General features: G+C 37.1%; 1 protein-coding gene across 1 annotated transcript; it reads left to right on the top strand.

Moving 5' to 3' along the window:
* Positions 1-1,125: 1,125 nt before the first annotated feature.
* LOC121445848 (centlein-like) lies at positions 1,126-11,555 on the top strand (the record flags this gene model as incomplete). The annotated part of the gene is made up of 3 exons (XM_041647995.1): positions 1,126-1,227; positions 7,662-7,753; positions 11,023-11,555. Coding segments are annotated over exons 1-3 (725 nt in total), but the record flags the coding sequence as incomplete, so codon positions are not given.
* Positions 11,556-11,759: the final 204 nt, after the last annotated feature.

Genomic DNA, 11,759 nt, shown 5'->3' with positions numbered 1-11,759 from the left:
TGCTTTTTTAAAAATATTTATTTATTATTTATTATGTATACAATATTCTGTCTGTGTGTATGCCTTCAGGCCAGAAGAGCGCACCAGACCCCATTACAGATGGTTGTGAGCCACCATGTGGTTGCTGGGAATTGAACTCAGGACCTTTGGAAGAGCAGGCAATGCTCTTAACTGCTGAACCATCTCTCCAGCCCCTCTACTGCTTTCTTAACTCAAACTCCCAAAGTCCATCTCACTCCAAACAAAAACATGATCAGGCCTATCACAGTAATCCTCCACTCCTGGTACCAACTTCTGCCTTAGTTTGGGTGTTTATTGCTATGATGATACACCATGACTACGGAAACTCTTCCAAAACAATATATATTTAATTGAGGCATTTTTAGCGATTCATGGAGAGAAACGTAACAGCACACAGGCATATACGGTTTCTGGCTACATCTTGCCAGGAAGGCAGCAGGAAATCTGCAAAGACACTGAGTAGTATCCTGAGCATAAGAAACCTCAAAGCCCATCCCTACAGTGACACACTTCCTCCAACAATTCCATGTTCACTGCAACAAAGTCACACCTCCTAATAGTGCCACTGTCTATGGGATTACATTCAAACTACCGCAGTCCAATTACCCTCTCTCCTTTCCTCGACACTTTTCTCCCTCTTGTCTCTGTTCTTCATTTTTTTGCCCTATACATACTTAGACCCCCCCACACACACACCCTACATACACATAGGAGTTCTTTAGCTGATTATGATGACATATGCCTATAATCCCAGCACACAAGAGGCCAAGGCAAAATTTTGACTTTAAAGCTATCTTAGGCTACACACAGGGTCAGTCTTCCAACAAACATGCACACATGTATACACACACACATGCGTGCACACACACACACATAGGTATGTTTATTGTAATGAAGTTCATTGAAGTTCATAGTACATAATAAAAGATACCCTCATAAAAATCTATTTGTATGCTGAAAAATGTAATTGAATACATATAATTACTATATTTTTGATTTTATGTTAATGTTTTCTATTCTTCCATTGTCTTTGCTGATTATTTTACTATAACCTTCCTTAACTTACACATTTTATGTAATTATTAATTTTTTGAATTTTTCATAGGATGAATCTTCAAGATGAATTGGATGATCTTAAAGTACATATGTCTATTGATAAAACAACAATACAAGAATTGAATAGGTGCATGGCAGAGAAAAGAGAAGGTAAGTTTTTAATTAAAATAAATCTTTAGCATTATTAAATTTTCTAGTTTTTGTTTCAATTTAAGGATATTACTTAGTTTCTCCATTTTTGCACCATGTTATTTATTTATAACACACTGAATTTTTATGTTTCATGAGAAAATCAAATACAGTGAACTCCTAAATATCTCACTTCGAACAGTCTCACAATTTCTTAAAACTTTTCCATGGGATTTGGGAGATGGCTGAGCTGCTATAGCTGTGGCTGCACAGGCCTGTGAGCTGAGTTCAACCCCGGAACCCTTGTCTAGGAGGGGGAGTGTTGTAATAAGAGCGGCGGGGCTGCGTCCCCAGCACCCTGCTGCCCGCAAGGCTAGCTTTACCCGAAATAATTACACGGAAACTGTGTTCTTTTAAACACCGCTTGGCCCATTTCTATCTAGCCTCTTCTAGGCTAGCTCTCGCACCTGGACTAGCCCATTTCTAATAATCTGCTGTAGCCCACCAGCTGGCTTACCAGGAATGATCTTAACCTCCGTCTGTCTGGAGTGGGAGAATCGTGGCGACTCTCTGACTCAGCTTCTGGGCTGGCTTAACCCTCCAGGGGAGAACACTGCCTCTAGGACCATGACCCTTCTGGCCTCTCTCTCTTTCTCTTAATATAAAATTGTGAAGTCATGTTTGATAATTATAAAAATAACAAAAATTGACTATTTTTATTGTTCATCTCATGAAATTTTCCTTGTTAGACTTGCTCACAATTTTATCATTGATTTAACAGTGATTCATTCATGTTTTCTTTTGCTATTACAAGATTTTGAAGGTACTTAGTTCTTTCTAGCGTTATGGGACCACAATCCTAAACATAGAGGGAAGCTTTGTTCATTCATTAAGTGTGTGACCACTGTGACCACTTGTCTCATGATAGGGGATGTGCCATGTTACCAATGTAAGTTGTTCCTATGGTAAAAGTGAAGACAATTGTATTTACTGTGCAACTTCAGTATCTTAGTAGAAGAAGCAAATCAGGCTAATATAAGATTCCTCCAGCTTCTGCCACTCAGCTGCTGTCAAGACACCTAGTGATTGTTTTCAATGAATTCTTTGTTTAGCTTTATCCCAGTTATTATTACTGACTCAGTCTTAAATATGGTGTTAGTGATTTACCAAAGCCAGATTTAACATTTCTACTTTATACGTTTAGTTTTCACCAAAATATGAGTTTACCCCTTCATTGGCTTCTGAGACATGGTTTTTTGTTTTCAGTTTTCTTCTCTTGCCAGGAACTTTTCTCTCTCTTCGATTGAAACATATTCCCACTTCTTTCTTAACAATTGGGACCCTGAATAGTCTTCTTGTTTTATTGTTAAAAGTAACTATATTGTTTTGAAAACAAAAACATACATAGATAAACATTCAAGCAATCATAAAGAACCAAATTAAGAAGAAAAGGAAAAACTTGAGAGTTAACAATTCCAAATCAATATCTTACATTGCACATTGGTTTCTTGTATATTGATGCTTATTGTAGCATTGTGTACAGTAGCTGAGTTATGGAACCAACCTAAGTATCCAACATCAGAGGATTGGTGGACAAATGTGGTATATATGCACAATGGATTTTTTTCAGCCTTAAGAATAAAGCTATGCTCTTTTCAGGAACATAGGAAAAATGAGATAACATTAAGTAAATTAGGCCTGCCTTAGGCAATATCATGTTTTTATTAATTTGTGGCTCTGTATTTTATATACGTGTGTTTGTGACATGTAGATAGAAATAAAATTATCTGAGGGCTAAAGGGATTGACAGAAGCAGAAAGCAACAACAACAGGGAGGATTTATGAAGGGACTATGCTGAGTATGTATACCTAAAGGAGAACTTTTTAAAAATCAGAAAAACTGCTTGGCTACTCCCACAAGTTCTTATTTTGTCCTGACTCGCTGTATCTATTTTTGTGCCGATTAATTGCTGTCTCTTGAAGGCCTACTCTTTTCTGAAGAGGAAATAGATGCTGGTGGATGGGGGAAGGGAGGTGGAGGGGAACTAAGAGGAGTGGAGGGAGGGAAAGCTATGGTTGATGCATTGTATGAGAGAAGGATCTTTTCAATTAGAAAAAGAAAAGGAGAAAAAATAAACAAAGTAATGTGGTATAATTAAGAAATATATTCAAAAGTAGCAATCAAAAATAGTGGAAGAGCCATTTAATGAATAATTTGATTTGAAAGAAGTATCTGCGACGTTGAGAATAAGTATACAGGCAAGATAAAACTATCATGTTCAATCTGATTGAGCTGAATTACTTATCCTATACACAAACTAAAATGAATAAATGTTATGTGCACTAAAATGTATCATACAGAATTAGTATGTAATGAATTGAAATCACAGAAAAATATGTCTTCAGTTACTAAAATGAATGCAATCAGTTAATTTCTACTAAATTATATTTTTGTAGTATTTTTGTTTGTTTTAAATTGAATCACAGATCAAGAAATATAATCAGTAAAACATAGTTATCATTTATCAATAAAAATCCAAAGAATAGAAGAAGTAAGGTAAGTTTTTTTTTTAAATCTATTTATTTATTAAGGATTTCTGCCTCGTCCCCACAACCGCTTCCCATTTCCCTCCCCCTCCCCCGATCAAGTCCACCCCCCCTCATCTGCTCGAAGAGCAATCAGGGTTCCCTGACCTGTGGGAAGCCCAAGGACTGCCCACCTCTATCCAGGTCTCCTAAGGTGAGCATTCAAACTGCCTAGGCTCCCACAAAGCCAGTACGTGCAATAGGATCAAAAACCCACTGCAATTGTTCTTGAATTCTCAGTATTCCTCATTGTCCGCTATGTTCAGCTAGTCCGGATTTATCCCATGCTTTTTCAGACCTAGGCCAGCTGGCCTTGGTGAGATTTTAATATTAGCCATTGATATCCTTAGGATAGTGCAAAAATTGGCATGTCAATTCAAGAGTAAGGTTGTTTCATTTGGCTCAATGTAGTTTGCACTAACACTTTTCCATATTCTCTTTTGCATTTGGGGGAAATAAAATGTATTATGTCATTAAATAATGTAAAATACAACCTATTGAATGCTAAATGACTATATTTATATTTAATAGCAAATTAATTTTGTAAAATGATAGCCCTAATTTAGGATGATTGGAGTTGTGTTTTGCTATTAAGTATTTCAAATAAAACTAGTGGAAATCAAATTAAAAATGGTAAATTATGTTCACAATTTATAAAAAATAATTTAATTATTAAAACAAACATGAAACTGTTTTTTATGTTTGTTTTGTTAAATATTAAAATGGAAAAAAATCACAAAAATATGATAGGTTTTAAAAATAATGTTACTATAATTAAATTGAGAATATAAAAGAATAATAAGATAATTAACAGTAAAAAGTTGCAGAATCATTTAGATTAATTATCCAATGGAATGTTGGGGCTTGGAAACTAATAACCCAAACTAATCACACTTTGACATGGGACAGAATCTTTCTGTGCAGTCCAGGATGACCTGGAATTCAGAATCTTTCTTCCCCAACCCCTGAGTCCTGAACACCCTGTACCCCAGCTATGCTGAGTAATTTGAAATAGGGGAAACTGGGGAGTCTTTCAGCCTCCTTAGAACCTGGTCATTTCTGACCTTCCTTTGTATGTTGCTATCAGGCTCAGGAAGCTGTGCAGATTACCTTTTGTGACTTTGATCCCTCTCTAAAATCCCAGTAACCAAGGATTAACTCATAGAAAAACAGGCTTAAAGGTATTTGACAATTCTCTTTAAAGATACCTGTTCTGATGAGTCTTGGACATGGAAAGACAACCTTCAATGCTACTGCAGTTTCTGTGTTCACCTCTGTTCCTGGCATGGTCTCTCCATCAGACTCACTCACTTTCCCTAAAGGTCATTTTCTACCCCTAAAAAAGGTCCTCAATCCCTTGCTCCATCTCACTTTTCCTATTGCTGAGGATACTGCAGCCTGGACCATCTGGCACTTCTGCAATTTTCATAGTCTGTGTGGTATGCATTTTCCCCTACAAATTCCCATTTATTTCAGTGCACTTAGACTCCAAGAAAGCGGGAGAAAATCCCTTTACCACCATGGTAAACCAAGAAGATTAAAAGGAAATGAAACAAAAATAAAATCAAACTAATTTTAACCAATTATTTAAAAAGTTAATGTTTAAAAACAGAAAAAGAAAAATTTCTAAAAAAGAAGGAACAAAACCCAGAAGAATTTTAATGCTAGTAAAAGTTAAAGTATTTCAACCATATAAGTCTTGTAGAAAAAAGCACACTTGTCAAGAGAGAGAAAGAGAGAGAAGAAATGTCATTTTCTTAACGAGGCCCTCTTGCCTACATCTGCACATCCTGAGATGTTTGAACTGAAGTGGCAAAGAGTATATTCCTTGTTTCACTACATAGTCTGAGCCTAGCTGTTTCAGTATACTTATAGAAGCTATATAGGCCAGAAAAATCTTTCTGGGTGACACCCACAGGTGCACATGCTCACGTAGTGACAGCCACAGGTGCACATGCTCAGCTAATGATAACCAGAGGTGCACATACTCAGCTAACGACACCCACAGGTGCACATACTCACCTTGCAACACCTACAGGTGCACATGCTCACCTAGCAACACCCACAGGTGCACATGCTCAGCTAGCGACACTCACAGGTGCACATGCTCACCTAGCAGCTTGTGACACCCACAGGTGCACATGCTCAGCTAGCAACACCCACAGGTGCACATGTTCAGCTCGTGACACCCACAGGTACACATGCTCAGCTAGCGACACCCACAGGTGCACATGCTCACCTAGCGACACCCACAGGTGCACATGTTCAGCTTGTGACACCCACAGGTGCACATGCTCAGCTAGCGACACCCACAGGTGCACATGCTAACCTAGCGACACCTACAGGTGCACATGCTCAACTAGCGACACCCACAGGTGCACATGCTAACCTAGTGACACTCACAAGTGCACATGTTCAGCTAGTCTGTCCAGCATTTCTTGCAGATACCTGGGACAAAATATACAGCAAGGAAATTTTTTTAAAAATCATTCTTCAGTGTTAATTTTATTAGCAATATATAGATGTCATTAGTACTCTATGTATGTGAATATTTTACTATTATCTTAGTTTTAAGGACAAACATTTCACTCAGAGCTATAGGAGATATTTAAATGACTAGAGCAGATGAATTATATTTGCATATTATTTCTATATTGCTGAAGAGTGCTGTAAATGAATTCAGCACCGTGGTGTTAGGGGACTAGAAAAAGAAGCTTGGGAGCTGATAGAGTATTATCAAGGTAAAGGTACATGTTCCCCAAGAGGCAAATTCTACCTATTCTAGCTTTTATTATTCTTAGGACAGTGTTCTATTTATTTCATGAGCACAGAAGTTTTAATTGAGTATGTCATGTTTCAAAGACAAAAGAAATGCCTAATTCACTCTAACAAACTTGTTAGTCGCTGTTTTTATCAGGAGGATTTCTACTCTACAGAGAATAATATTGTTTTCTCTTCCTTTGTTGATAAATCAAAGTTTACACTGACCTACAGCAGTCAAGCTGACTTTAAAGCAAAAGCAAGCTGGCACAGATGCATACTCTCTTAGTGTCATACACTTTTCTGATCCCTGCTTTGTTCTTTAGCAACATTATACTTAAGAGACAGTTAAGGAATTCACTAAAAGATGGTAACTTCATCCCTTTAACTTATCTGTAAATAAAATAGTTAGTTATAGGTTTCAATGAATTTTAATATTAATGAAAAATGTGACAATGTTTCCCTGAATTTGGTAACTTGCTTACAGGTTTTGGCTGCACCGAGAAGCTGTGGTAGTTAGTTGTCAGCCTACGCAGGAGTGATTTGTCAAACAACTTCACCCACTTCTTAGAAAGTGAAGCTGCAGCTCCTCTAGCTTTGAGGCTTTTATGGCTAACCTGCCTGTGCACAGTCTTTTCGTGGAAGGAAAGGTTCATGCACTGTTATGGTTTCAGTCTCTAATTCCATTACTGTTTGCTTTGTTCAGTGATCACTCTGATCCTCATGGCAGGGAACAGGATCAGCAGAACAAAACTGGTAGTCGCTGTAGATAAAACGGCAATGAATTCTGCTTTTAAGGTAAAGGCAGAATAGTCTACAAAAGCATGAACATGGGAATGAAAGTATCGCATTGTTAGCCTGCAGATCTATTGTACCTTTGAAAATCTTAACACTGCAGGAAAAAACTATGACACTATAAAGATATGTAACTATGTGACCAAAAAAAAGCCCTTAAGAGAGGTCACCATTTTGTTCTGGTCAAATACTTGGCAGGAGAGTAGACTAGATTATTCATAATTGAAAAACCACAAAACCTTTCCTCTTAAAATGATAGTACAGTGTCTCAGCAATATATGATATACCCTAATATATTATTCATTTGCTTCCAGAACAACTCTTTAGACACCATGAAGATGCTGGGGTCAAGAAGAGTACTCCAGAGAAGAATGAGAAAGCAATACCGGAGCAGACATTACAGAAGGTAGTCCAATCTTTAAGATATTGAGCTGAGCAAGTTAAATCTGAATTTTAACATAAAGGATTATATTTTAAAACGAGAGCTCATGAACTTAAACCTTGTGTGAATTCTTGATTTAAATTCATAATTCAAAATCATTGGCTTGCCAAAATGGGTTAACAAAATCAATGTTAGAAAAATAAATGGGTAAACATTTGTGCTTCCTTGGACATAGATTAAAAATATTTTTATAGATGGAGAGGAGAAATGAAAAGAAGAAAAGTTAACAAAATTTAGAGTATATGTGCCTCTTAGTTATAAGTGAGCAGTTCAAGTTACAAGTGGGTCAGAAGCCCCTGATCTGCAACAGGCACAGATTGCTGTTCCTATTCATAGCTCTGCCAGAGTAAAATGGCAATGTCTTCATAATTTAAATATGTGTGACTTATTGTCAAAAATTACCCTATGATTTAGTGTAGTTTTCTGTATTATGTAGGACAGTCCATGTGAGCCTGTTGACACAATACAGCAGTAGTCTCATTGATAGTAAAATGCTGCTTTCAAATTTTAGTATGCATATTAACTTATTTCTTTTTACGAAATGTATTGTCAGGTTCGAAAACATTTACTAGCCATATTATTTAAGATTTATCTTTCAGTAATGGGCTCTCTGACTGTTTTCTAGCTACTCTGGATTAGTCTTCGGTATTACTAAAGCATCGTTTCATAAGCAAAACTGAACATGCAAACATGTATAAGCAATTTCACTTTACTGCTTTTATTTCCTGTACCTGTGGATAGACTTATAGCGACTTTTCCTAGTCTTGCCACTGTCTTGTAACAAAGGATGTCACCTCACTGCTACTGAATGACACGTACCAGGTGAACATAATAGGGAAGAGACTGAGACAGGCTCACATTCGTTCATCTTGATGGAAGGTGAAACATTGATGCCCTCAATGTACCATCATCTGGGAAACTTTACACTTTGTATTAATGCATCAGCTTTGTTTCAAGATAGTATTTTCCTCACTGTTTCGTATAATTTTGTTTGTATAGATTCATGGTATATAACTAGTCCTCTAGAAGGGAAAGCCTACGGAAACTATGACTTCTATCTACCCTCTACAACTGACAACTAACATTATGGGTCCAGAAATGCATTTAGGCCCAGAAAAAGAACAGTAATGATTTTCATTGAATTTGAATCCAATTAGCAAGTTAATTTCTTACTTTTTCATATTAGCTTTATATTTAGATTTATGTAGGGGTTTTATGCATCCTAGGCAAGTTACTTACCAACAATCTATTTGTCCAGCCATATATGCATATCTTTATTTTTAAAAAGTATATATAGAGTTTATGTATATTTAGTATGGTTTTCTGTGTTTTAATAGGACAGTCTATGTCAACATGTAGTCACAATACAGCACTACTATCACTGATAGTAAATGCTGCTTTCAAATTGTAGCATTTGTCTCAATATATTTTTTCTTACAAAATACATTATCAGGTTCAATGTTAATGGTTTCAAGGTTGAACTGCACAGGCTGGGTTTGAACTCATTCTGTAGCCCAGGCTGGCCTTGGCCTTGCAGCATTCTGTCCTTTATGTCCTGAGTAACTAGGTTCAGGAGCCTCCAACATTAAACACATCTGAATTTCCTTCTTGCGTGTGTATATTCCTATATGTATGGTGTGGTGTGTGCATATGCATACTTGTGGAAATCTGATACCACCTAAGGCACAAACCATCATTTCTTTCTTTTCTTTTCTTTTTTTTCTGGTCTGGAATAATTCACTCACCTGTCAAGTAGCCTTGGCTAGCTGGTCTGTGAGATGCAGGAGTCTACCTGTCCTGGCCTCCCCAGCTCTAGAACACGCTGCCTTTTGTATGTAAGTTCTGGGGATCAAGCTCAGATCTTTGTACTGGAGTTGGGTACTTTACTGACTGAGCTCTCTGACCAGCCCCAAAGACATATCACTGAAAGGAATAATAAAGGGCATCAGGGCCAGCTTTCCACTGGAGTTCATAATACATGGACTGACAGGAGCTCTAGGTTTAGTTTAAAACAGAGGTGTGAATTGAGCAGTCTTGGGCAAGGTGTGGTCTGCCCATTTTTATGTCAGCTCAGAGCCATCATCAGGGTGGTCCAATAAAGTGTTATATTGTTAATCTGTTGCTCCCTGAGAATGCAGCTTTTTGGCCTCATGGATAGCTATTCTCATTTGGAGGTGTAGAGGTATCTGACCTTATGGCTCTTTGTGGAATTCTAGATGATTCAATATGTAAGATTAGAGACAATAACCATGTGTTTCTTGAGCCAGCACACAAATTGAAAACAAATACATAGATGTCCGGCTGTTCTGCTTTTAGTTGTCTTGTGGACTCAAATGAAGAGTCAGTGATTCTTTGCAAAAGCCGTTTTGGAGTTTCTGTTTCAATTACACTTATAAAATTATTTTGAAAAATAGTTAAATATTATGTTTCAAATAACAACTCTTGTCATTTTACAAGTTCTAAATCCAAACTTCCTTTTGTAACAGTAATAATAATTTTGTCCTTGGTGTTTAGACCTACAGTGTTTATATCCTATCATGCATTACTTTAAGATGTGCAAGTATATGTCTTTCCAGTGACTGCCGAAACATAGGGCCATCGTTGTATTTGATCATCACTGTATCCTACAACAGGAGCAATATTCATTGAAATAAATGGAAATGTTTTACTTATAAGCAACCTTCAAATTCTTATCATTTTAGATTGTTGAACATTATTTTTTGGAAAAAGATTTTATTTTGTGAAATAAGAATGCCATGAAAGTTAAAAAGATACTTCTAATTTAGAAATTAAACTGTTTCAGGTTATTTATCTTGTCAGCACTTTTTAATGTGTTTCTCAAGTATTTGCTGATAGTTTCTCCATGAACCTGTTTTAGGCTATTTCTATAAACAGTTGATTTTCTGAAAATATTTCTTCTCACAGTGAGACCATATAACGAAAGCACCTACACTCTTAGAGAACTCTGCAGCTCATTGGCATCCTTAGTTCTGTATCACTTTGCATAGGATTTTAACTTCTTTTGCCATCTGTCCTTTGTTCAACAGATGCATTATTGCATTTCTGAATGTATTCATCTACATCACCTTAGAAATATTTAGGAATTAAGTGCTTTAGATTCATTTTGTCCTTGTACTAAATGTAACTTTCTTCCTCAGTTAGAGATGATAATTAGAAATAAAGTAGATTATGCTCTTAAATTTTAAAGGAATAAATTATTCCTTCTTGCTTAGGTCATTGAGTTGGAAAATCGACTAAAATCTTTTGAGCAAAAGTCAAGAAAATTAAAAGAGGGGAATAAAAAATTAAAGAAAGAAAATGATTTCCTGAAATCCCATTTAAAACACTATCAAGAAGATTCTGAAGTGAGAGAAAAGGAGCTGGAGCACCTACTGAAGGTGAGTAAAGATGTAGAAAATGACAAAGGTGAACTTCAAGTCAAAATCACTGAGCTGGAGAGGGAAGTCACTACCCTGAGGAGACAAGTGGCAGAGGCCAAGGCTTTGAGAAACGACAGTGAAGAGGCGGTGAGTCCAGGCGAGAAGCGCCACCATCCCACTGACAAAGCTAAATCTGAGATGGTCACCAGAGAGGTGAGAGCCCGGCCGTGTGACTGCAAGACAACCACTACCAAGGTGAAATTTAAAGCTGCCAAGAAAAAGATCTCTGTGGGTCGCCACCACACGCTTCTCAATCACTCCATCAAGGTTATGAGCCACGTTGAGAACCTCAGCAAGGACGGCTGGGAGGATGTGAGTGAAGGCAGGTAAGGCTCTCATTAACTTCGCTCTGTGGTGGGGACAGTGTGCATATGTAAAGCACTGGCAAATTGAGATTGAATTTCAACTACTGTCGATTTGGTATTCAGAAAAAATACTGTCAGAGCCTTTGAAATATCTTGGGAGGTCTTGTTCTGAGCTTATTGACTGAAATTTGCATGCAAAATTAGCCACAACTGCATGAGTATTTG

This window comes from Microtus oregoni, unplaced genomic scaffold (genome assembly GCF_018167655.1).
Source record: "Microtus oregoni isolate MIOR12 unplaced genomic scaffold, Mior012 001850F_ref0000187, whole genome shotgun sequence".
NCBI lineage: Eukaryota > Metazoa > Chordata > Mammalia > Rodentia > Cricetidae > Microtus > Microtus oregoni.
Note: the sequence above shows the minus strand (reverse complement) of the source record. Positions and strands in the feature narration are given on the sequence as shown.